Source organism: Vicugna pacos, chromosome 17 (genome assembly GCF_048564905.1).
Source record: "Vicugna pacos chromosome 17, VicPac4, whole genome shotgun sequence".
Taxonomy (NCBI): Eukaryota; Metazoa; Chordata; class Mammalia; order Artiodactyla; family Camelidae; genus Vicugna; species Vicugna pacos.
This window is the reverse complement of record NC_133003.1, coordinates 52529046-52555444: the sequence shown is the minus strand read 5'-3', so window position 1 is coordinate 52555444 and position 26399 is coordinate 52529046. Positions and strand designations below refer to the sequence as shown.

Genomic DNA, 26399 nt, shown 5'->3' with positions numbered 1-26399 from the left:
GGCCACATTACAGAGGGCCATGGTGACGCCGGTCACCAGGTCCCTAAATCCCTCACAGCAGCTCTTAGGGGCTGCACTATTGGACCCATTCCACAGGCAGGAAAATTGAGGCCAGGGAAGGGGCAACATGACACCAAAGCTTGCTCCCCACCCCCTACCTTGCCCCCTGAGACAGCAGAATCTTGCAGAAGATAGAGCTTGGGATCTCTGTCATCTGGGATTCAGTGCTGGCTCCACCAATAATTCCCTGAGTGACTCTGGGTAGGGGTGTCCCCTCTCTGGCCCTCAATCTGCTCATCTGGAGACTGTGTATGACGTCCACCCAGCCTTCTGCACAGGGGAGCTGGGGGAGGGCAGCGCAGGAAGAGGCTGGCGGGTCCCTCCGGCTCAGGCTCACCTGTCGGCAGGGCCGCCGGGCCGCACGTAGGTCAGGACGAGCGGGCGGGACTTGTGCCCGTCTTCGTGGGCACCTCCTGGACAGGATTCGATCAGAGGCAGTAACCATCTACTCACTCCACCCCGGTGCCCAGAGGCCCTGATCCAGACCCTAAGCAGGCTCCCTTAATTAAGCCTGCTTGAGGACCCGGTCCTTGCTTTGCACAGTCCCTCCCGTGAGACCCCAGCTGTGAATCCCACCCAGAGCTGGGACAAAACCCAGGGAACAGGACCAAGTCCTCCCTCTGTTAACCCCCTTGCTTCTCTTCCTGGGATCTCATCCTATTTCCCTTTTCCCCTGCTTGCTAGGCAGCCCCAAACGTCATTTTCCAGTACAACTTTTTCCTCTCACTCCCCTTAATCACACACATTTTGCTGCTTGGCAGATTCTGCCATCTAGTACTTGATTTAATGATCCTGGGTTTGTTAAAGTCAGAAGGAAGACATGGAAGATATATCTATCTTCACTAGAGCAAAGCAGAACACACCTAGAAATGGCATAGCCTTCCCATCCCTTGACCCCAAAGGGGACTCTCACACTGACCTCTGAGGACAAAGCCAAAGCTGTTGCCCTCCTTGTACAGGGAGACGTCCACCATCTTTGAAACGATCCCTGGGTTGTTCTCGGGGGCTAGGGAGAAATACAGGACTTCTTGAGTCCCTCAGTCACACCGCCAAGGCGACAGGTGTCCCCAGAGCTCGTTCCAGGAGAGCTGAGTGACAGGAAGGGTAACCCCACCCCCATTTTACAGGTGGGACAAGTGAGGCTTAGAGGCATTTTCTTCCCTCAAACCGACTTAGTCCACCACTTAGAGAGGGGGAGGGCCTGCCCATGCTCCCACAGAGACACCGCAGAACTCAGGCTTGAGTCCATGGCTCGCAGGTTCAGGCCAGACCTGAATTCCAGATAGTTACTCCAATTTCAGGACTTTAGACCAATTTTGAAAATTCAGAGCTGGCCTAAACCCTGCGTCTCTGTACTCAGGGCAGCATGGTGGGGCAGGGAACAATTCTTCAGCCACATAAACCTTCCCCACTAAAGGAAAAGCATCTGGGAACTAAATACGCAGGAGGACAATGGGTTATAAACAGGGCCCTGCCACCTCCTGGTGACAGCGTACTGTAGTTGTAGACAAAGCCCCAGGTGTGGCCTGGGTGTCTGTGGCAGGTCTCCAGGTCCCACCCACCCCAGCTGGCACGATCCCCCCCACCCAGGTGCTGGCGAGGAGGCAGCTGTGTCCACCCACGACCGAGGCAGCGGAGAAAGTTCCCCGTCCAAGGGCACCCACCGGGCGGGGGCAGCTCATACTCCACCTCCAGCACCACGCGCTCGCCCACATTCTTGAGCAGAGTGATGATCTCATCGTGGCGGAGCCTGGTCAAGTGGATTCCATTCACAGACCGAATGTAGTCGCCCACATTCAGCAGGTCACTCCTGGAACGAGGAGGCCGAAGTACGCAGATGGTAACAGGAGCCGGCATTCACATTCCCCCCCACTGAATCCTCACGATCTGGACCTCATTTTACAGATGGGAAAGCCGAGGCTCAGAGGAGTCATACATCGTCCAAGGTCGCATAGCGAGTGACTAGGAGAGTGTGGATTCTAACCCAGGCCTGGCTTTTCCCCCAGACGCTGGTCTGTCCACTTGCCTCTGGTGGGGCTGTCACCCTCACAGTCATAGCTCTGACCAGCCCCAGACAGCCCGCAGAGTGGCCAGATCATCATCCCTTTGCTGTTCCTTAATATTCTTTCTGAGTCCAGAGAGGCAGCGGTGGAGAGGCTAACCCCTAGGTTTCACGGAACTCACGGTCCAGGGGAGCCGCAGGGGTAAAATAATGGGAAAGGGCCGGGCACTGGGGGCAGAAGTGGCACAAGGGCTGTGCTGGCAGAGCAGAGCGACTGACTGGCCTGGGTCCTGAGGGCTTCCCAGAGGCAGTGTGGAGGCATGAATAAGAGTCTGCCAGGAGGATGCTGTAGGGAACGGGCCTTCTGGGCAGAGGGAACTGCATATGCAAAGGCCTGGAGGGCTGGGGGAGTGTAGGGCACTGTGTATAGGGGAAGAAACAGCCATGGCCTGGAATCAGCCTCCACCGAGGCCTTCCCTCCACAGACACCCAGCCCTTAGGTGCTCCTGGCAACAGCTGCCTGATTGCTTTGCCAGAGGCCCTGGTACATTTTCCACTGGCCCCTGGCCCCTGGCCCCCGCCCGCCGCCCCCAGCAAGCCCACTTCTCACCTGGCTGCGAGCCCCCCGGGTCTCAGGTTGGAGACCTGGGGCTTCCCGTCCTTGTCCGTGCCGCCGGAGATGGTCAGGCCCAGCGTGCTGCCTTCCTTCTTGGTCAGCTCCACCGTGGTGACCCCTCGGAACTCCTCTGCCAATAGATTGGGGGTGAGCGGGCAGCGTGGGGCAACTCTGGGCCCCCAGCTCCAGGGCAAGAGAGGTCAGTACTTGGTAAGCAGCACACCTGGCTGCATTAGGTGGGGTGAGATCCTCTCCTTTTTTCAGAGGCGGATCAGAGAGGGTAAGCGACTAGTCTAAGGTCACAGAGTGAGTTAGCGGCAGGGCCGATGGCATCTGCCCCCGACCCGGAGCTCCAGGACACAGCAAGAGGAAGGAGCGTCTCACCTGGAATGCTCTGCCGGCGGCAAGCCAGGGCCACGTCGGCCCCTCCCACGTCCTTGCCTGCTTTGGAGTAAGGCCCATCGTCTGCAGGCGAGAAAGAGAGGAAAGGCCCTGCGTCTCACTGTCACTTCCATCGGGCGAACCCCTTCTGCCTCGGGGATCTTCCGCTTCGTGGATGTGGCGCGAGGGCTTCCTGCCTGCCACCGCCTCCACCTGGGTCTCTGCTGGGAGGTTCGCTGGCTTCTCCTCACAAGGGCAGCTCTGCTCTTGAGGGTGAATGTTACCCCGTGGAGCCGCTTTGCAGCCATCCTGTGGTTAACCATCTCTATAGCTGTCAGCCACTTACAGAGAAGAAAGATGAGGCTCAGAGAGGGACACGGTCACACAGCAGCCTCTGCAAGGTGCCAGGACCAGACCCCAGGCCCCTCGGCTCAGGCCACCCCAGGCCCCAGGCTCCCTTGACCACATTCTTTTTCCCACATTCCTTCTCCAAGCCCTTTCTCAGCACTGGACTGAGATGGGTAAGTTCAACCAGCAAACACTCCAGCTGGCCGGCTCTCTCGTGCAGCCTCCAGGGGCCACCCCCCGGCACCTGTACACCCCACAGGCTTCTGTTGCTCCCCCAGGCCCCCCAAGCCTGCACATGCCCCACCGGCCCCTGAAGAACAGCCCTCCTCTGCCCGCCCCCCACCCTGCTCCAGCTCGGCCCAGCCAGGGCTCAGAGCGTGGTCAGGCCTGAGCGCTGACCCTGGCTCAGCCGTTCACCAGCTGTGGGAAGGCCACTCCCTCCCTGAGGCCCCTGGTCACTCCAAGGCCTAACTCACAGGACCGTCCCCTCCTTGTTCCTCAGAGGAGGGTCAGAGAGCAGGGCTGGAGGGGATGCAGCCCCGGCAGCAGGAAGCAACCTCTTATCTCATCCCAGCCACATCCTTTTCACAAAAGGGTTAGGGAGGGTATCAGGTTAGGGCTCAGCCAGGGGTGGGGTCAACCTGGACCAAGCTCAGGGCTCAGCCAGAACCAGGAACGGGGTTCAGTCTACGGATGGTTTCTCAGCCTCGGCACTAAGGACATTTTTTCTGGATAATCCCATAAGTGGGGCACTCTTCCACATTGTGCGAGGTTTAGTAGCCTCCCTGCCTCCAACCACTAGATGCCAAGAGCACCCCGCCCCGTCATGACACCCCAAAATGACTCTAGAAACTGCCGCGAGCTCCCCAGGGGAGCAGTACTGTCCCCCTCTACCCCCAGCGAAGTCACTGCTCAGGGGACAGGGGCGGGCTCAGGCTGGGGCCGGTGGGTTCGGCCTGGGGTCAGGGCTGTAGCTCAGCCCAGGTCTGAGGAAGCCTGAGAACCTTCGTCGAGAAGGAGTTTCCAGGGGCAGAATCTCACGTTCGCGGGATAAAGCCATGGAGAGGCTGCTTCTCCAGGCCAGGGCTAGGCTCCCTTTGCTTGTCAGGAGGTGGCAAACAGCAAATCGAACAGCGCGTAAGCCTGGAGTCATTCCCGGGGGCCCCTGGAGCTGGCCCCCAGCAGCGGTGCTCACCCCCCACCCCCCAGGCCCTGTGTTCACACCCGCCATGGCGGATTCGGGCAAAACCCCATTAAGTATAATGCGTCCTATTACGGTTCCCTGATTCCCACTTCATTTAGATTCCACAAGATGGTCCTGAGCTAACAAAGCTAAGAAGACCAGGTTCTTCTATCCACTGTGTGACAGCAAACATCTCTGGTATTTCATGTGGGCAATTCGGGAATTAAAGTCTATCTTCATCCCCTGCACGTGAGATTCTGCTCCCGGAAACTCCTCTCCTGGGCTGTCCGGGGAGACCAGAGATGAGCTTGTTGGCTCCAGGTTAGGGGTCGGGATGGATCAAGGTTGCCAAATTTGGAGCCATAGGATCCCAAAGCATGGAGCGGACCAGGAGTGGGTTAAAGCTGGCTCCTGAAGCAGGGGGTGCAGGATGCATTTCCTGGGGTGTCTCTGCCCTTCCCTCATCTCAGTATTCAGACTCTGCTCCAGTGGACAGCACAATGCCGTCACTGGGCTGTGACGGCACACCTGGGACAGCAAGGTGTGTCGGTCTGCTCGTCTCAATGCTGAGTGGCCCCAACTCCCTTTCTCCTACAATTTTTTGCTGGCTTGGAGCTCAGATGTCCAGCAGTCCTGACACTGTGAGGCAAACCAAGGCTCATACAACTGTGTGCCAACAAAGAGTCAGTGGGCAATGAGTGAGGACTTGAGAGACCCCTCCCTCTATTTCTCCATCTGTAAAATGGGGGTGTCTCCCCCATCACTGGCTCTAGCCAGATCAAGCTTGAGAGTTTGAGGAAATTATTTTATTTATAGCAAACCCTCTAAGGGTTCAGACCCCAGTCCGCCTCCCTCAGAGAACATGCCCACTCTCCCTCTTTTTTGTTCTGGGACCTGGTAATTACATGCTTAGAGATGAAGGCTTTTCAAAAACATCTTTCCCACCAATTTTCAGCTGGAAACGTGCATAAAAAACAGAGATATTTTTATCTGAGTGTTTTTTTTTCCTGTCTCCTCCTTCCAGCAATGGGCAATTATGAGCTCTTGCCTTCAGTCAATCTGTCCTGTAAGAACTTGCTTCAGAGGGCAATTCATTTCTGCAGAGATGCCAGCCCATCGGGCAAATGTGGGCTGGGCAAGGCTGGGGAGCTGGACGGAAAGACGCCTTGCGGGGCACAGAAGTGCACACCTGGTCCCTGGCCCCTGGGCCGCTGCAGCCTGGGTGGGTGGGTGGGTGGGTCTCTTTTTTATTTTATTTCTCTTGAAAGCGTTGCTAATTTGCCTTCATTACCTCCGTTTCTCTGGGGCCCCGGGAAGCTACTGAGCTTTGACAAAGGGAAAAGGGTGTCAACCCCTGGCCAGGCCGCCTCTGCCAGGGTCCCGCCTGAGCGGGAGAGGGGCTGGGCAGGGCTGCAGACTCGGCAGGCGGGCGTGACTGCCGCCTGGCTCTCTGGGCCTCCGTTCAGCATCTGAGATGGAACCACCAACAAAATCAAAGCCCAGAAGCGCAACTTGGGCTGAACAGGAAATGACCAAGTGACAGTGAGCCACCAGCAGGGCCAGCCCAGCCCAGGTGTCGAGGGGGAGAAGGGGCCCCGTCACGCCGGGTCGAACCCTCCTCCGGCCGCACATCGTGGCCCACTGCTGCTGGCTGCTGCAGCTCTCCGCCAGGCCCGCCCCACCTCCGCAGGCACTGCTGGCCCGATAGGAGGGGAAGGGTGGACTCTGGAGTTAGGCCCACTCGAGATTTCGATTCCACACCTGCTGCTGACCGGCTAAGGGATCTGGGACAAGCCAGCCCTCCCCTCCGAGCCTAGTGTCCCCCTCGAGGGTTGTGGGGAGGAATCAGTGAGCTTAGGTGGTACCCAGAAACCACGGCACATTAAGTTCTCTCGCTGGCCCTAAGTTTTGTCCTAATTAATGATGGTGATGACTCCGGTTGAGCGAGTGCCGGGTCTTGTGCTACGTGCTTCACAAGCTTTGTCTCATTTAATCCTCAGCCTTTTCTGAAGTGGGATGATGATTATTTCCACTTTACAGACGGGGAAGCTGAGGCACAGAGAGGTTAAGGCAACTGCCTAGGGTCACAGAGCGCCCAAGTGGCAGAGCTGTGGGCCCCGCCTGCCTCCTCCTCCCGCCTCATGACAGTCCTCGGGGATCTCAGGGGTAATGCCTGTGGCCCTCCTGGCAGCAGCCCCGGCTCCTTCGGGCACTCCTGACGGACTGAACGAATCCCCCTCTGGCCATCACGGGCTGGACAGGGCAGAGGGCTGGATGGAGCTGCACGGAGGCTGACCTTGGAGCAACAGTCCCAGCTCCGCAGCTGACAGGCCCCCCAGAAGCCAGCCTCGGCTACCGAGAGAGGAGTGGAGAGGTGGGTTCGGGCGTGGGCGACTCGTGCTCAGTTCAATGCATGTTTTTAAGGGAAACAAGAAGAAACATATCAATAGATTTAAAGAGCAGATGCCTGCTTCACTTGCTGCCATGGGATTTTGAAAAAGGGTCTGAGGAAGGAGCCCGGGTGTTGGGCCCACCCTGTGCCAGTCCTGCTCCAAGCACTTGACAGACACGGACACGCTGAACTTCAGAAGGCAACAGGAGGGGGGCTCCCTGACTAACCCATTCTATAGATGAGGAGACTAGAGCCCAGAGAGGCCATTCAATGGGGGAGTTGTGGAGGACGGGCTGGAATCGGTCTTCCTAGTCCCCAGCAGACCACATCTTTAACCCTCAGCTCTGCTCTGTCCCTCCAAACACGAGGGCAGCAGACCCCAAGCTAGGGGCGCCCGGGAAGACAGCGTGGGGCCCGAGGAGGCCCGTGTTAGGGTTCAGGCACCCACAGGCTGGGCACCACCCATAGAGTTTGCCAGCCCTGCAATCCGCACGAGGTGTGCGGAGCCCCTGGCACTGGGCCCTGAGGCCACGATCAGGCTGACACCCGCCTCCGGGCGGGCCACGATGGCCCCAGTCACGTGGGACGGGGCACAGGCTCCAGCCGGGCCGTGGCCTTCCGCCTTCTGGGTCTGCGCTCTCCCACCTCATTCTGAAATCCGCAATGCCGAGGAGCATGCGCCCTAAACTGAGCAGCGAAGACTCAGTTCGCCCCATGAGAATAAAAGTAGTTGTCGTCCCCACAGCTGACAGTCCCTCAGCCTCCCAGACCTCACCTCCTAATACTGTCCCCTGGGCCCAGTCCTCTCCAGTGCATTGGTCCCCTCGCCGCCCCACACACCAGACTCAAGCTCACCCCAGGGCTTTGCCCTGGCAGTTCCCTCTGTACAGAATCCTCCTCCCCAAGCATCTACAAAACCCCCTTCCTCACCTCGCCCAGGAACTCATGGAAACGTCACCTTCTCGGGGACGCCGCCAGTCAGCCTGTCTGAACTTGCACCCGTGCCCCCAACACTTCCTTCCCTGACAGACTTCACTTTCTTTTTTTTGACTTAGTGATCTTAGTTACTGCCTGCCCCTGCCCACTACGATGCCGGCCCTGGCGGGCTGGGTTTTTGTCTGTTGGTTCACTGCTGTGTCCAGCACGGAGAGTCTGGCACATAGTAAACACTCGGTAAATCATTTGAAATTCAATCCCCATTTACAGATTAGGAGACTGGGGATCAAAGAGGTCAAATGAGTTGTTCAAGGTCGTACAATCGGGAAGAGGCAGAGCCGGGTACAAACCCAGGCCTCCCTGGGTCTGGAGGCCATGGCCTCTATGGTCTGGAGCCTGGGGTTCCTCCCACGGCCACCACCCCTGCCGAGGAACAGGTCAGGCCTGCCCAAAGGTGTAGGTGGCTGGGGTGAGGGCCCCTCAGAGGAGCGGGCGGCCCAGGCCATGGCAGAGGGACCCTCCCATCCACCCCAACACGCACTCACCCTGCCTGAGCCTTCCCAGGCCCTGGGAACAAAGATCACTTTGTGGCCGGGAGTCAAAGGAGAGTGGACATTGCGGGGGCGTGGGGGTTGGGGAGTTTCCTGCCCAAATCTGCGTTCAAGCCTACTGGGCGCCCCCGCCCGGGCCACACCCCTTCCTGCAGGGGCTCAGGGTTAGGGGCGTGAACAACACGGCAGGGCCAGGGGACGGGCCTGAGAAAGGACTCAGGCAGGCAGAGTCCACGGGGAGGAGGAAGGGCAGTCCCACAGTCCCCAAGCCCAAGCCCGGCGCCCCCTGGGGAGCATCGAGCACTGCCGGCTTCTCAGGACCTCAGCCTGCTCTGCAAAATGCGGAGGGTGCATGGAGTGGCCATCCTTGTCCCCGTGTTCTGGGGGAGGCCACATGCCCAGAAGCCCAGTGGGCGGTCGTGGGTGGACACGTAATCCAAGCTGGGCCAATGAGCACTGGCCCTGGGATGTCTGCTGGAACTACTGGAAACAGGTTCTCTATTTCCTTAGGGAGGAGTGATCTGTCTGGCCTGAAGGTCAAAAGTATTAGGGGCCCCCTGGGCACCTCAAGGAGAGGAGTGTGACTGGAAATAAAGCTCGCTGAAAGAGGAGCAGAGACCTGGAGTCCTAATCGTGTTAACTGAGCACCTGGACCCCACTGTGCCTGAAGCTCCATCTTTGGACTTAAAAAAAAAAAGCCTCAACACTGATGCCAACTGAGGCAGGTGTGATCACGAGGCTCTGTGACCTGGGGAGCAGACTAGGGTGGGGGCTACAATGGTGAGGGCGATGGTCAAGGAAGTCATCAGACAGAGAAAAAGCCGGGAGATTATGAAGGGCCCTGAATGCCAGGATAAGAAGCTGTGATCAAGTCTGAGTTTTAGCAAACTCCCTCCTGTGACAACACAGGGAGTGAGCGTGAAGGCCGGGAGTCCAGAGAGGAGACTGGGCCAAAGGTCCAGACAGGCGATGCTGAGGCCTGACCCTGAGGGGAGGCCACAGACCCAGAGGCAGGGAAACAGCAACCTGCCGGTGCCCCCGGTTAGGTCTCCAGGGCACAGCTGCCCTTGTGGCTCTGACCACTGCAGGCGAGGGGACCCCACTCCCGGGGCCTGATGTCAAGAGGACAGATGCGCCCAGGCCAGGAGAGGGTAGAGGCAGACACGTGGGGTCAAATCCCAGCTTTGCTACTTCTGGTCTACACCTCCGTGACTCAGTTTTCCTAACTGTAAAATGGGGAGAATAATAGTACTGCGCGCACAGTGTTGTGAGGATTGAATGAGAAAATGCAGAATTCAGAGCAGGGCCTGGCACAGAGTAAGATCTCAATAGTTGCCAGTTACTAATATTATCTGGGGGCCTGGGAGTGGATGACCCTGCCTCTGCCCCCTGTCATGGGCAGGGCGGTAGGAACCTAACCTCACGGGCCCTAGGAAGCAGGGTGCTAATCCCAGCTCTGCCACTGTGGTGGGTCTTGGGCAGCCACCGTCCCCTCTGAGCCTCAGTTTCCACATCTGTCCACTGGGACCATGGTCCCCACCCTTGGAGCTGTTGTGAGAAGGTAACATCAGGTGTGTGTTGAACGTGGGAAGGATGACCTGGTCTCGGCAGAGCCCCTCCCAGGGTCCCAGGCCCAGGCCCAGTCCCATGCAGGAATGTGGCAGCTGAGTGACACCTGTTCCCCCCCATATTCCCAGAGCCTGGGGCTCATGGACCAGACACCACCCGCCAGGCCAGGGCTTCTGCCTCCTGCCGTGAGCCCCAAGCAGGAGCTCCCCCCACAGCACCCTGGCTCGGGGATGGCTCCCACAGCTCACACAGGGCAGGACGCGCCTCCCAGAGGCACACCTGAGACGTGAGCACTGCCCTCTGCAACTCCGCCTGCCTGCTGCCCAGGGCCGAGCCCTGCGGGACGGCCCAGCGGGCCCATCTCAGCGCAGGACAGCAGGACAGCAGCCAGGGTCAGACAGACAGCCCTCTCACCTGCCCACCAGCCAGGGGTCCCACCCTTGCTCTCCCTCCGGGCTCTGGGTGTCTGGGGAGTGGCAGTCCCAGCCGTCACCATCCCAGTCCCCTCTCTAGGCGGCAGTTCCAGAGAGATCTGGGGGTTCAGCCCCATCATTCTGCCTAGCGGTCCCCGTCACTCACCTGCCTCTCCAGGGGTCTCCCGGCTGAGCCCACACAGCATGTCTGCTATTGTCTCCCGGGTGCCACCGACTCCGGGAGCCACGCTGCTCGGCCCCTCCCTCGCCCTCCCCAGGGAGGGGATGTGGGAGGGGAGCTCACAGCTCCCACTGGCTGGGCACGAGTCCACCCACTGCAGCGGGCGGCTCTCTGCTTAAAGGGGACACGGCCGTTGTCATGGCCGACTCTCGGATGGGGTACAACACCCCCTCCCCAAGCCTGAGTCTGGGTTGGGGGTCTTTGAAGATGGTGTGCCTGAGGCCTCCCCCGGGGCCCCCAGGGGCAGGCAGACTCCTGGGGCCAGTTCTGCCCCTAACTTGCCCTGAGACTTTGATAAGTGATTGTGCCCTGCCAGGCCTCAGTTTTTCCATCTGGAAAAGGGGAGCAGTGCCTTCCATACTCTTTTTTTTTCAAGTAGTGTAATTCAACAGAATCTTGCCCAGAATTCCAGGACATAAACCAGACAAAGTGCACCCAATGGACCATGCCAAGGCGTGCCTGCTGGTCTCAGTCTAGAAACCCTTGCACTCAGAGCCCCCAGGGGCCCTTCCACTGACGTTCCAGCGACCTCTCCCAGGCCTCAGTTTCCTGGTCTGTCAGGCGGGGCTGGGGGAAGGTCAGCCAGCAGCCTGTGGCACGGAGCACCCCCAGCTTTGGGGAAAGACAGAGCAAGCCTGGCAGATGATCTGCATGTCCTGGCTTGACAGGCAGGGGCAGCTGGTCACCACTCCAGCCCTAGCTGGGCCTCAGCCTGGCCCACTCCTGGATCCCTCCACGCCCGTTCAGGATGACCCGGGCAACACTGGTGGACAGGCAGGGCCCTTCTCCAGCCCTCCATCCCCCTAACGTGTTTCGGCACCGACTGAGCGCCAGACACTGCACAGGTGCTGGGGACAAGGGTGGGCGACGGTGACACGGGGCGTCAAGCCTGCACCACTAACTACACGCTGCATCCTACTGAATGCAGCAGAGACAGACAAAGTCCCACCCCCATGGAACTCTCAGATGTGTGGGAACAAGCGGGGCTCCACTTCACCTGTGCCCTGCAGCGAACGGAGGGTACAGCTCCGCGGTTAGGGCCCGGGGCTTCTGGTTCCCTCCCAGCAGGGAGGCACGTCATGGAACCCAGCCCACAATTCCCGGGCTGCCCATGCCAGCTCCTGCCAGCCTAACACTGTTGGCACTTGCAGAACAACCCAGGCTCTAAGTCTGGGGCGAGGCCCCTTGTACCCCTGTACCCACAGGTCACATGCCCCCCCGTTGCCCACTTCCCAGGGTGCCTTCTCCCTTGGGTGACTTCAGGTATGTCCCAGGGGGTAGGGCCCCTCGGGTCAGCAGTGAGGCCAAAGGTCAAAAAGAGACGCCAAGGTCTCAGCCACGGGAGAGACGGAGAGCACTGGGTCAGAGGGGGGGGACCTGAACTGGGAGGCGTTTCCTGGGAGGCAGGACAGGGGGTGCAGGCTCTCTGTGTGGGCCACAACGGTGCCCACAACGGTCACGGTAAGATTCTTGTTGAAGACCCCGACCACCTCGGGGCAGTCCCAGCTCCACACCAGGCTGGAAGGGACAGGGCCCTTCTCAGCCCGCGAATTGCTCTGCACAGACCCTCCCCCTCTTCCCCCTATCTGCAGCCCCTTCGAGGAGGAGGGCTGTGCAGCGCACAGGTCTTTGCAGTTACAGCCACCCCCTCTCGTAAGAAAATATTTGCTCTCCGTACAGACGCATTTAAATGAGAGATTAAGATTGATGGTCGGAAACCTTGCTGTGTTTCTGTCTCTCCCGCTGCTCCTCTGGAATTTACTTTTGGGGGCGAGAAGCTCCTGGAAAGGTCACGCTGTGGGTTCTGGGAGAGCTTCCATGTGGCGTTTCCCTGAGCACCTACTGTGCCAGGCACTGGGACGGGGACACCAGGAGGCAGGTGGCGGCCAGCATCTTCCCGCCCTCCGTCCCTGGCAGCCCACCAAGCACATCTTCATTTCATCTTTTCCAAGAGTAGGTTTGGAAGCAACTGTTGATCCGTTTTGGAACAAGGTAGGGTTTAAGTAAATATTTGGCACAGAGAGGTTAACTAAGTTGCCCAAGGTCATTCAGCTGTAAGAGTGGAGCCAGGTTCACACCCAAGGGGTCTGTTCTTAAAGGCACTGCCATGCACCTCTCAGGATTTCAGGGGCTTGTAAAGGGGTCTGGGAGTGCAGAGGAGAGCAATTAGCTCTGACAGGGGTCCACTGGAGAGGTGTTTTTGAGCCTGACCGAAGGGTGGGAAGGAAGGTGCCAGGAAGGGAAAAGCCACTCACTGTCCACGAACACAATCCCCTGTGACGAGGGAGAGACCAGGCAGGAGATGCAGATGGAGCCGGGCCACGGTGAGGGGAGCTCCTAAGGTCTCACTCCTCCAAGTGTGGCCCGGGGACCAGCAGATCAGCACTGCCAGCATCACCTGGAGCACCTCAGCAACGCAGACTCTTGGCCCCACATGGGCCTGCTGAGCCAGAACCTGCATTTAACCAGCTCCCCAGGGGATGCATATGAAGTTTAAAAAGCACTCTATTACAAGTTTGCCTTTCATCCTACAGGAAACGGGAGCCACAGATGGTTGTAGAGCAAGGGTGTGAGAGGCTCTGCAAGGACCTCAGACATGGAGGGTCTCCGAGGGAGAAGGGAGAAGGGCCTGGGAGCTGTGAGCAGGTGAAGCTGCAGCTGGGCCCTGCCCCAAGACGACCCCACTCGTCCAACGCGGCCAGATTTTGCGGAGTCAGAGAAGGGGGACAGACTGCTGGGCTCGCACCGTGGCTAGAAGCCAGGCCTGCCGGGGGCCTGGGCCACCAGCGGCTCTTGGTCACAGAGTTTGAATCTTTCATATTTCCAACACTATAAATGACCCATGCTGGGGCCTGGGGAGCCTGGTTAAGGTGTCAGGGCCACTGAGCTGGCCAGCAGCTTCTCCATGGCTAGGAGAGTCAGTGACACCTCCACATCCTCAGGTTTTGTGTGACAATTGGAAGATGCTGTGTGACCTGGGCATGTGTCCAAACCTCTCTGGGCCTCAGCTTCCTCAGCCATACAGTGGGACTAATATAAGCACCCACCCAGCCCTAGGGTTGAGGAGCCTGCATACTGAATCAGGAAGCATTTATCCATCCACTTTCCTGCCCAGAGTCCCTCACCAGCACCTTGGATGGACACAGGCCACAGAGGCGGGACTTCAAGGTGGCCGAGCACACAGATCAGACGCACCCAGTTCAAACCCCAGCTCTGTCAGCCACAAGCCATGTGATTCCAGGCAAGTCACTTCCATCAGAGCCTCTGTTTCCCTACCCAGGCGTGAGGGCAGAGGCCTTGGGAGGTCTGCCCAGCACATGCTCTTCCCTACCAAGGCCAGGTTTGCAGGCCCTTCTCAGAGTCTCTTAACGGGGAACCACTGGCACCCCTGTGGGGCCGTGCTCTGCTGGGCGGCTGTCCTCCCACTGCAGGACCCCGGCGTCCCAGGCCCCAGCCCACCCAGGCACAGTGACCTCCACAATTGGGAACCGACCCCACGCTGCACAGATGGGAAAACCGAGACCCAGAGAGGGCGGTCTCTGAGGCTCCCCCAGAGCGGAGTGGGGCCTGGACCCCGGCCTCTGTCCTTCCTCTGAGGCCCCAGGGCTGGTCCGTCATAACCACAGCGGAGGGAGCCGTGTCCTGATCTGCCGGGGCCTGAGAGACAGCCGGAAATGAAGTCTGGGTGGGAAGGAGGCAGAGATGGCGATTCGAGGACGAGAGATAAAACCTTTATTGCTGTTCATCTGCGTCTCCCTCCCTCTCTCCCTCCCTCCTCACACCACCCCGGGGGCCAGGCCAGGACAATCGCTCCCCTCTCCTCGCTCCCCTCTCCTGTCTCCAGACATTTCCATACGGTGGGCTTTATTGTCCCCATTTTACAGGTGGGGACACAGACCCAGCTGTGATGCCACCAGCCACAGATGAAGGCCGCAAGGTGACCCCCTCTCAGGGGATACCACCTGGCTGTGGCCCCTACTCTGCCAAGCCGCCCCACACCCCCAGCCCTACTGCCTGTCACCTGATGGTGGGACAGGCCAGGCAGAGCTTCGGGGTAATGCCCCCTACAGCTGCACCCACGTGCGGCCCCCAGGCAGACTCCTGCTCACAGCGCCTTCCCCGAAGCCCCCCTCCAGCCCTGGGGGGCAGGGGGCAGGCAAGGCCGCAAGGTCCCCGTGGCTGCGAGGGCAAAGCACCGCAGGTGGCGTGCGGAGACCAGGGAAGAGCAGGCTCGGGAGCGGAGAGGAACCACAGCTGACGGTGCTTTACGCAGAAACTGTGCCGGACTGCGTTCTCAGCATCTCCCATGTCTCCTCATTTCTTCCCCATTGCCTCCCCACTTCACAGGTGAGGAAACAGAGGCCCAGAGAGGGGAAGCTACTGGCTCTTAGTCACACAGAGCATGAGGGGTGAGCCGGGATTTAAACCCAGGCCTGCTGATGCCACCGACACAAACACCACACCCACAGCCCCCCAAGAAATGCAACTCACACAGGTACAGGAAGAAAGGGGGACTGTGGCGGGGGTCCCCCGAGCTGCTGCTCCTGGGGCGTCTCCCTAAATCCTCTGACTAGGGAGGGCCAAGCGGCAGGAGAGCCGGAGACCAATTTTCTCTGTGTCTCAGGCCCATCCCTTCCTGCCTGAGCCTCAGTGTCTCTTCGGATGACAACACCAGCAGTGCGAGTTTGGGGACCTGCCGGGGGAGAGGTCAGAAGCGTGGGGTCAGGACCCAGCTCGATACAGAACAGGGGAAAAAAGGGAAAGGAACACAACAGTGAACAGGCTGTGCACCGAGCGCAAAGGAGACGGCCTCAAGTTCACGCAGAGCCCCCCGCTCAGTCGTGAGCAAAGGCGCGAAGGGGAGGCGACGCTCTCCCACTTGACCCTTGAGGACGGTGGACGTGAGAAATGCAGGTGGGACCAGGTGCTGTGCGTGGGGGGGGAGTGGAGAGGCAGGACACTGCTGGGGGCGGTAAACTGAGGCCACAGAGAGACCCCGCACCCTCCCTCGTGGGAGTTACCCCAGGGTGATCCCCCATGGGTCCCCAAGGGGTGAAAATGGAAATGTCGCTGGTGAAGTTGACCTGGGTCTCCCTCCCGGAGGAGGGGACAGGGAACACAATGGCCGCACCCCTGGAGGATGACATGGTTTAGAAAATAGTGTTGAGTTAAAGGGGAAAAAGGAGGGAGGAGGAGGAAGGGGGAGGGAGGGGGGGACAGAGTGGGGAAGAAAGGAAGCAGGGAGAGAGGGCGGGAAGGAGAATGTGCCCTCCCTGTAACATCATTTATACAAATAAAAACATACAGGAAGCACTACAATAAGCTGCAAGGGCACGTACACTGTAAAGACCTCGTTCACAGAGGGACAGGTTCGAGGGAGGAAACTGGGAGTGGGGACAAGACATGAAGAAGAGCAAGAGAAAACAGCGCCAGAGCAGGTGTCGGCCGGCCCGGCCGCGTGTGCTGGGAACTGAGGGGTTTAGCTCGACCCTCAGAGCCTGGGATTAAAAATAAAAAATAAACAGGTGCCTCGAATGGCATGTTAAGAAGCTAGAACTCTCTCCTGAGGATACCGGGAGCCATGGAAGAGTTTAGAGGGAGGGAAGGATGAGATCAGTCAAGTGCCTTAAAAAACGAACTGAACTGGGTGTGGAGCGCGCCCCTGGGTGGGGTGGGGGCCTCAGCCGCCCTCTCTCCCACGGGGGCCACTCTGACTCTGCCCACCCGCCCTCTTGCTGCCTGAGCAAAACCTGAAAATGAACGAGCAGGCTGTCAGGGCTCAGAGCCACCCTGCGCCCTCATCTCAGGGAGTCAAGGCCACGGCAGTGCCCTCCCCGGCCCCCACCCACGTCCAGCCCTGGAGAGCCCCCTGGGCTGGGAGTCAGGGAGACCTGGCCTGGAGGTCCAGCTACTGCTCACAGGACCGACTCATGTGCCGAGAACATGACACGCGACGAAGACCATCAAGGTCTCTTGAGGAAGGGATGGCACTCAAAGAGGATGTGCTAGGAGCCCAAACATAACAAAGGGGGCCGAAGAGTCAGGGCCGCTCCGGGAGGAGTCAGGGAAAGCTGCCTGGTGGAGGCGGTGTCTGAGGGACACAGGAACGAAACCCTCAAAGACGAGCGCAGAAGGGCCTTCCAGGCAGAGGGGCAGCCTGGGCAAAGGGTGGAAGGCCGAAGGTGCACAGGATGGTAGGGAGAGGCACCAGCCCACGGGGCTAGGGTCACAGGCCCCCCAGAGAGCAAGTGGGCTGGACGGGCAAGCGGGGGTGGGTCCTGACGAAGACCTGCTTCAGGGACAGAATCACTGAACGGGGCAGCCCAGGACTGTGGCCGCCACGTGGCTGGCATTTAAGGAAGGGCGAGCTCTCTGAGCCCCCTCAATGAGATGCTGGTCGGGGACACACAGAAGGTCTGGGCAGCCAGCCGCTCAGCCCAGCAGTCAGGAGCAGGGCTGGACCCCGAGAACAGCGACGCCCCCTTGCGGCTGGTGGTGGCTGAGGCCTTGGGAAGGGCGGGCAGACCCCTCAGCATCCGAGTGGAGCGGGAGACTGGCCTCGGCCCCTGGACTCCCACCATCCGCCCCCAGGTCAAGCGCTACCCTGTTCTCCCACTTTACTGGGTACAGTGTCTCATGGAGCCTTTCAAGGACCCCTGGAAGCGGGCGCTGCTGCCCCTGATTTCCAGAGGAGACAGCGGAGCCCCGAGCGGGGAAGGGACTCGGCCGAGGCCCCGGCTAGGACGGGCCGAGGGCCGGGCCGCCAGAACTGGCGCTCCCTCTGCGGGCCCTTTGCACGGGCTCTTCCTTCTGCCTGGAGCCCCCCGCCCCCCCATCCTTAGAGAACAAGCAGTGAGGGCCGGCGGCAGGGCCCGCTGGCGGGCGCGTGGGACAGTGCTGCCGGGCCGGGGTGGGCCCTGGCAGAGGCCACTTCTTTGAGGACAAGGCTTGACCCTGAGATTTCAGGGCCAGCGCCTGCTACCTGACAGCTGAGGCACCCTGAGCTCCACGGCCCCCTGAGCGGCATTTAGGGAGAAACCTTGGAAGGCACCAACTGGTGTCCAAAACCGACCACCCTCCTCTGCCGCCCCCGCTCCCTCAGTCCCCAGCACCCTGAGCCGATTCCCCTCTGAGCCTCTGCACTCTCAGTCCCCCAGGAATGCGCCAATCCCTCCTTCGGCCTGACCGAATCCTGCAGGCCCCCGGGGCTGTCCCACATCACTTCCTGAGGGGCCCTCCAGCTGGTGGGTGCCCCCTCTGGGTCCCCAAGCCCTTGGGTGTCCCTCAGTCCCATTGTCAGCTCACATCCTCCTCTTCCTTCCCCATCCACCCCCAAGTAGGCCCAACACCCACCCGAGTGGTGACGGACATTCCAGTCTGCCCCTCCCACCCTGCCAGCACCCCTCCTCCAGCAGCAGCCTGAGGGCCTGGGAGGGGCCCTGGGTTTGGGTCCTGTCTCTCCACCTCTGACTGGCTAGATGGCCTGGAGCAAAACCGGCCTCAACTTCCCAGGTGTAAAAGGGGGGAACTGTGTGGGCTGAGGCAGGAGTGGGGCCTGGGTCTCTGGGGGCTGCTTCAGTCCTGACCTCTCCAGCCTGGGGCCCCCTCCTCCATCCCTTGCTTGGGTTCCAAATGACCCCAGCTGTTTCCAAACTTCAAACAAACATTCCTCGATGGACTATTCTGCAAATGGGGCACTGAGACACAATGAGGGGCAGGGACCATCCCCAAGGTCACCTGCGGGAACCCCAGCTGCCCCAGTTGTGTGGCTGTAAGAGGTTGCTGGGTAGGTGCCACCTCCTTGCCCTCCCACCTGCCCACACATCTGCTTATGAGTCGCCGCCTCCTCGGCCAAGACAGCGAAACGTGGGGGCTGGAGAGACAAGGTCAGCCCAAGGAGAGCGAGTGGGCGGATGGGGGAGGAGGTGAGGGGGCTTCAGCCCGAGAGCGCAGCTGGGGGCCCAGGATGGAAACTGAGGCCAGGAGGGGCAAGGAACTGCTCCAGGCCCACAGAGAGTGCAGCCGGCCAGCCTCGGGCTCCTGTCCGATGCACGTTCTCTCTGCCCCAACAGGCAGTCTCCCCAGGGAGGGAGAAGGGCCGGCAGCCTTCATAATTATCTGGGCAATTAAGACAGGCAGATGGTCCGGCGGGACGGAACATTCAAGCCGACAAAGGGAGACAGTGCTGGGACGTTAGCTGACAAGATCAGCTCTGGTCCTGATGGGTGACACGGGCGGCAAATGTGCTGTGAGGACGTTCATCCCAAGTGCGAGCCCTGAACTAGGGGCGGAGCCGACTTTTCCTGCCTGCTCTGTCCTGCGCAACCCACCCCCGCAGACCCTGAGCCAACTCTGGCTCTGCCCTGCGGGAGGGACACAGGCAGGCTGGGGCATGGACAGAGGTGTGCCTGCTGGGGACAGGCGAGAGACCCTGAGAAATGGGGCTGCTCAGCCTGGAGGGACAACCTTGTGGGGACCCAACCACTGTCCCTGGGGGGCTAGCCTGGGGCCAGGGGAGCAGAGGGAGGGTGGAGGACCTTGGGGGAGCCTGGAGAAGACAGACCAGTAGACACAGGCAGAGAATGCCACAGAGGGGACCCTGCTTCTGGTGTGGAGGCCAGATACCTGACCTCTGAGAAATGACCTGGTGGTGAGATGTTTAGGCTGGAGGTCAGACTACCTGGAGGGCTGGGGGGTGGGGGGTCTGGTGGTGCACAGACTCCACCATATCCTCTCTGGCTGTGTAGCCTTAGAAAGTCACTTCCTCCTTGAGCCTCAGTTTCCTCACCTGCAAAATGGAGCAATTTAGTTCTTAGCTCACAGGACTGTTGTGAGGATGAGGGAGTATACATGAACCACGTAGCACGGTGACCAGCAAACAACAAGTGCCCAATAAACACCCGGAGAACAAAGAACAGGTCCAGAGGTTCACTCCAGGCTGCTGCGGTTCCAGGAACCACTACAGGGATGAGTTTATCCCCAGCTCCTTGAGAGAAGTCCCGGGGACTCCAGACACAGCAGCTGATCTGAATTTCTGGTGCCCCCGACATCAAGGAGGGTGGGGGCTGGGAAGTGGGGTGCTGTCTGGACACTGGAGGGGGGCTCGTTTCCATGTTGAGAGTCAGATCTGAAACCCCAGTGCAGCTGCCGCAGTGCGAGAAACGCCAGGAGCCGGATGTGGAGGCGAGAGGCAGACAGAGGAGAGTCTCATTACGGAGGGGAAGGAAGGAGTGAATAATTCATCACAGATGTGCACCACGTTGGGCGCGCAGGCGGGCAGACCTCAGGAGGGCACGGTGCAGGAGGCCCTCTCAGCCGGCGGGAAGGATTACCATCCTTAATAACCTCATCACCCCTCAACTGTCCATGGCTCCGCCAGTGCCGCAGGGGCCAGACCAGACACCCCTCATCCCCTCACACTCTGCTCCAGCCTTGCTGGCCTGGGGACACCCAACACGCCCACACCCCAGGACCTTTGCACTGGCTGTGGCCTCTGCTGGCCACATTTTCCCCTTGGATTTCTGCCTGGCTCCCTCCCTCACCTCTGTCAGGGCTTTGCTCTACTGTCACCTTCTCAGTGTGGCCCTCCCTGAACACCCCATCTAAAACTGTCCCTCACTTCCCACGCTCCCCATGCTCTCTCCCCCTTATCTGACTCCACAGCATGTGTCACCACCATATATTGTCCTTATCTGTCTTGTTCCTTGGCTGTCACTCCTCCTAGAATGTCAGCTCCATGGGGATGGGGATTTTGGTCCATCTTGTTCCCTGTTGGACCCCCAGGGCCTAGGACAGTCCCCAGCACACAATAGGTGATAACTGGTGCTCAGTAGGTATCTATTGAATGAGTGGATGGCACAGGGCATCCTCCCACCCCCATGACAGCCCTAGCTCCTGCCTCTCACTGGACCCCAGGCCAGCCTCTCCCTGCATCCCCACCTGTGCTCTACAGTTGCCAGAGCCCATTCTAACACTCAGCTGTCCTCCACACTCTGCTGCTCAAGGACCTTCCATGGCTCCCACTGCCCCCAGGACAGAGTCCAAGCTCCACAGCCTCCCACCTCCTCCGCCCTGGCTCCCTTCTCTCCCAAACCCTTTAAGCTGAACAAAGTCACCTGACCAGTTCTCTGAGGCCGATCTTCCAAGCCTCCAGGCATTTGTACAAGCTATTACCTTTACCTGAAACTTCTCTTCTTCCCTTAGCAACCTGGAAAATTCCTACTCATCCTTAAAGACCCCACTCTGGGAGCTTCTCTGAATTCTCACAAGCAAAATCACTGCCTCCTTCTCCAGGCACCACTTGGACCCAGTCCGCCCACCCCACTGAAGCCCTGACATCATCTGCACATCATTTCTTTCTGGGTCTTCACTCTCTGGATCAGGAACTGCAAGCTATCCCCTTCTGGGGCCCTGACAACCTACCACTTTAAAACTATCACCTCAGTTGTCCTTGTAGCCACTCAGTGAGGAGGGTTCCAATGCCGATCCCATTTCACAGATGGGAAAACAGAGGCCCAGAGGGGTAAAGGCACTTGCCCTGGTCAAACAGCTGGGACTCACACCCAGCCAGCAGGCGGCTCCAGGACCTGCATATCCTGCCTCCCTCACATCAGCACACAGCAAATTAACTCACTCTTTGAGTTGAATGTAAGTGTTCTATGCCTCCAGAGGCCAAAGCTCAGAGTAGGGTCCAGCCTGTAGGTGTCAGAGTTGGAGCAGCTCCGCAGGTTCCCCCGCTCCCCAAACCTCTGCTTTCTCAGTGTCCAGACGTGGAAGAAAAGGCCACTGTCAGGACAAAGGCAGGCAGGAGGGGCCCTGAGCGTCCAGCCTCCAGGGGCGCTCCTGTTGCCTCGGCCTCTCAGGCTATGGCTCAAACTGGGGGGCCAGCCAGGACGGAATCTCTACTTTCCCCAGTCCCAGCCCCAGGCAGGAAGCACTGCTCCCCGACTGAAGCAAAGCCTCAAATCCCAGTCTAGGAGAGGCTGCAGATGGCTATGTGGCCCAGGGACCCCCCAACTTAAGCAATCCAGGTAGAGGAACTTGGGTGTGTTACACAGAAAAGATGGGAAACAGGAAGCTCTATTAAAGAATTTGGACCAGGGAGAGAGTATAGCTCAATGGTACAGTGCATGCCTAGTGTGCACGAGGTCCTCGGTTCAATCCCCAGTACCTCCATTAAAAAAATAAAAATAAACCTAGTTACCTCCCCTCAACAAAATTTAAAATAAATAATTTTTAATTAAAAAAATGAGCTAGAATAATCCAAAAAATTAAACAAATAAAATTTAAAAAGTTTTTTAAAGTTGGGGGAGGACATAGCTCAGTGGTAGATCTCATGCTTAGCATGCACAAGGTGCTGGGTTCAATCCCCAGAACCTCCATTAAAATAAATACAGTTAATTACCTCCCCCATCAAAAAAAATTCTTTTCAATTAAAAATTAAGAAAAAAATGTTTTAATTAAATAAAATTTTAAAAAGTATATATGGGCTGGAAGTGGGGAGATATGTGCTCACACATTTAAAAAAATATTTTGGAAAAGAAGGCAGAAGAAACACCTCCCTTCCTCCAGCCCCTTGTCTCCCTCTCCCTGGAGCGTCCCCATTCTCAGTGGATGCACAGGTCCACGTGCCTCCCTCGACCCCCGCTAGGGGAGGGGAGGGAAGCCACAGAGCCCGGCACACCTCAGCGCAATGCGCCCTAGTTAATCAGGCCGTGCTCCCTTCTGCTCTCTGTTTCTTTCCTGTTAGGGGCTGGCTGGTCCCAGGGACAACCACACTGGGGTCCGTGGTGTGTGAATGTGGGGTGGGGCGGAGGGGTGAGGGTGAAGAGGCAGCAAGTGGCTGGGCTGCTGATGGGAAGATGAAATTCAAGGTTACCAGGAGCCTACTGTGTGCCAGGCCCTGCCAGGACCCTCCTAATCTTCACTGCGATCTCAGGAGGGTGGCTTTTCTTGGGTATATTTTACCGATGAGGAAACTGAGGTTCTGAGTGAGCCACACAAGAAGTAAGTAAAAGCCAGGGGCAGGATTTGCACCTGGGTCTGTCGGGGACAATACAAGCACTTCCTACATCTTCAGGAGAGAGCCAGACTCGCAGCATGCAGTTGGCTATTCTCCAAACCCTGGGGATGCTCAAATCAGAAGGAGCCAGGATTTGTCTGCCCATCCCTCCAGGCTGGGAGGGTCCCACCGGGTTCTTGGGGCTATGGATCTGAAGAGGACAATGGTCTTGATGGGGGAGGTGGCTATTCCCTTGGAAACCATCCCAGCACACGGTTCTCTGGGAAGCCTCCCAGGAAACCCTGAACCTGATGCTCTCCAGGCATCCACCTCGCTGTCTCTCTGAAAGGGGCTTCCAGGGGCCTCTGGGATGTCACACCACCAGCTGCCCACAGGCCAGTGCAGGGCCTAGAGCCCTGTTACCCCACAGATCCTGCTATCCTTTGACAGCCCCTAAGGCAGCCCCCCAGACTCCCCCATGGGCCCCTCAGAGGCTGGAAAATGCTCACAGCAGTTATAAGAGCTGGCTTGAGGAAGCCTCCATATGTCAGCTGTGTGGCCGTGGGCAAGTTACTTAACGTCTCTGTGCCTCAGTTTCCCCCTGTGTACACTCAGGATAAAGATGGGGCCAACCTTGAAGGGCTACTGTGAGGCATTAATGAGTTATGCCTTCCCTGGGACGCCGTGGCACTGAATTAACATCAGTTACTCTTGTTCTCATGATCAGTGTGATTATTCCTAGTTTTGAGGCCCGAAGCATAAGGACTGAATCCACCACCTCCCCTCACCCCATGCTGCAGACAGAGAGGTGGCAGCACAGGGGGGCCACCGCTGAAACCTGGGGTCACGTGTGGCCTCAGGGGCTGGACTCCCAGCTCTAGACACTATTCCCCACCCCGACTCCCACGGTAGCCTCGCCCCCTCCAGGAGCTGGAGCCAAAGAGACCCTGCACACAATGGGGCTCAGCACCGACTGGGACTCAGCCCAAGTCCACGCCCCACATTTGTCCACAGCCCCCTGCCCCAACTCCCCCCACACAGCCCTACACACACACACACACACACACACTGCCCCTGCCCGCCCAGCTCCACCATGTCCCCCAGGGGGAGGAAAGGAAAGGCCACCAGGGCCACCGGAGGAGGCTGGTGATGAAGGAGGCTGTGACACAGAATAGAAGAGAGGGAGCGCGTCAGACACAGAGGCCAGGAGAGGACGCAGACAGATAGGGCCCGAGAGGGCGAGACAGGTGAGCCAGAGAGAAGACAGGAACAGAGAGAACCAAAGACAAGAGAGGATTGGGGGGATGGAGATGAAGAAAGGGGACTTAGAGAGAGGAGACAAAGAGATGGAGAGAGAGAAGAACGGAGCGGTGGAGGGACGGGGAAGGCGGCAGGGGGTGGCCCGGGCAGAGAAAGGAGGCACATGCGCTGAGCCAGAGAGAAAGACCCAGAACCGGGAGGAAGGCAGGCGGCAGCGGAGAAAACTCAAAAGCGCCAGAAGAGCCGGGGTCGGGGCGGGGCAAGGGGTGGGTGAGAGGGCGGGAGGGGAGGCCCGGCCCCCCAGGCCCTGGCCTCCGCCCGCACAGGGACCCAGGTCCGGCGCCAGCCCCGGGGCCCCAGTACCTTTGGGCCGCCGCCTCACCACGCCCAGCCGCCACTTGAGCGACACGGCCAGCATCGCGCCGCCCGCCCTCGGGGCCCCGGGCCGGGCTGCCCGCGCCGCCGCCGCCCGCGGAGCCGGCGCTCCCCGCGCTCCCCGCCTGCCTGCGCGGACTAGCAGAGGCTGGGCGCTCCCTGCCTCCGCCCTCCCCGGTTGCTAAAATAGACTATCCTCCCCAGAGCCAGCGGAGGCAGAGCCCTTCCTCCCCCGCAGCCCCGGCCTGGGGAGCGCGGTTCCCCCGTGGACCAGACCCCGAGGCAAACCTCCGTCCCTCCATCAGCAGCCCCCGCCCCAACCCAGTCCTCTTCCCCCAAAATGCTCCCCTCGACCACCTGTTCTTTTGCCAAAAATCCCCCTCCCCTCTTCCCTAAACTGGGCTGTTGGATGCTGCCAGGCCTCTGCACTGGGGCCCCCCCTAGAATGCTCCTCTGCTCTGACTGGGCCCTTGAGCTTCTCTGCCTGGGAAGGTTTGCTCAGCCTTCAGAGATCCCTGCCTGCTGGAGTCCTTGCCTGCTGGGTCGCAATAATGCTTCTCATACTAGGGTGAGATTGTCTACCCACCTCCAAGACCAGGCGCTTCTGAAGACAGGGAGAGGGTCTGCTCCTCCTGTGTCCCCTGAAGCCAGCACAGGCATCTGATGGAGTCATCAGTGTACATCACCTCACTCCTAACCTCTATGCACACCCTCGTTTGTAACACGGGATAAGGACACATGTGAGTGCTCCGGGCATCCAGCAAGAGCTCAGTAAATGCATCTGGCATCCCTTCCTGTCTCACACAAAGCCAGCCTCCTCTCTGACCCCCAAGTCTGGCTCCTGAGGTCAGCATTACACCCAGGGAGACCGAGGCAGAGGGGCGGCAGCTGGCTCAGGGTCCCAGAGCAGATGTGGTGCAGAGGCGGGACCAGACACTGGGCCCCTGTCCCTCCCCACCACGGCAGTGGCTAGTGCTTCCTCCAACCTTTTCCCAAACCACTGAGGGCCCTCACAGGGAGTGCCAGACACCCTCTCGGGAAACAGAAATCAGACTTCATGCTTGAACCAGCAGCTGGGCCTCCCTTCAGAAAGCTGAAGGTCTCTCCCCATGCAGACTTCCTGCCAATCCCTGTCTCTCTGGACTAACCCCACCTCCAGGGCTGGGTGCAGCATTCACCAGGGTGCAGGATTCCTACTATGGATGGAGTGCAGGGCGATTTCGAGCAAAGAGATCCAGCAGTTATTTAAAGCGAATTACACAGTGAGACACTGATTCCCTTCTCAATGATCTGATTCTGCCCGGGAGTCTCCATTGGGCTCTGTCAGGCCTTTAGTGCCTCCCTGAGGCTAGCAGACCAACCAGTTCTAACAGAGAGCGGGTCCCAGACTCAGAGACCCCCACAGCATGGATTCCAGCCAGATGCATCCAGAGGTGCTTGCTGGTAGAGGTCAGGCTGGGGGAAGCCCTCCGGGGCCACTCAGTGAAGCCAGGAGTCCTGGGTCCTTTATACTGACTCCAGTGGGAATTCTGTCCCTTTTGTCCTTAAGGTGAGGGTGGCAGGGGCCGTGCAGGGCCAGCCCAGGGAAGATGGAACTGGGTACTTGATTGTGATCATCCAGCTCTTCCTGAGACACAAGGCAGCGGGCGGGCTGCCCCCATCCCATCCTACCCCCTCTGCTGCCATCCCTCCCAACGGAAGGGAAGCCCGGGCCTCTTGCTGAACAGCAAATCCCCAGCATGGCTGTGCAGAGTGAGGGAGAAGTCAGAGAACACAAGCCTTCAATGGTGGGCAGGCCTGAGCTCGAATCCTGACTCAGTGTGCCCCACTGAGCCTCCATTGGCTTATTCCCCAGCTCCTCCCAAGTTCAAAGTGTCGTGGACTGTGCCCTTCAAGAGGGGCATGGATCCACTCAGAAGGCACTGGAGACAAGGCACTGCAGCCCAGCCACTCGGAGCTGATTTGGGACAGTGGGGCGGTCCCAGAAGACCCAGGTCCTACCGAGAAGCTCCCTGGCACTGTGTCTGGTGCTGCAGAAGGAGCAGAGCTGAGGAGGACGTGGTTCCTGCCC

General features: G+C 59.2%; 1 protein-coding gene across 1 annotated transcript in view; it reads right to left on the bottom strand.

Annotated features, from left to right (window-relative positions):
- Nucleotides 1-10689, bottom strand: part of GRIP2 (glutamate receptor interacting protein 2) — a 33666-nt gene extending 22977 nt beyond the window's left edge. The window contains exons 1-6 of the mRNA XM_006206774.4: nucleotides 10618-10689; nucleotides 3063-3143; nucleotides 2673-2808; nucleotides 1725-1870; nucleotides 980-1066; nucleotides 398-473 (exon numbers count right to left, since the gene is read on the bottom strand). Coding sequence (XP_006206836.1) covers nucleotides 398-473; nucleotides 980-1066; nucleotides 1725-1870; nucleotides 2673-2808; nucleotides 3063-3143; nucleotides 10618-10657 — 566 coding nt within the window. The 5' untranslated portion in view covers nucleotides 10658-10689. The remainder of the gene's footprint in view (nucleotides 1-397; nucleotides 474-979; nucleotides 1067-1724; nucleotides 1871-2672; nucleotides 2809-3062; nucleotides 3144-10617) is intronic.
- Between the last annotated feature and the right edge of the window lie 15710 nt (nucleotides 10690-26399).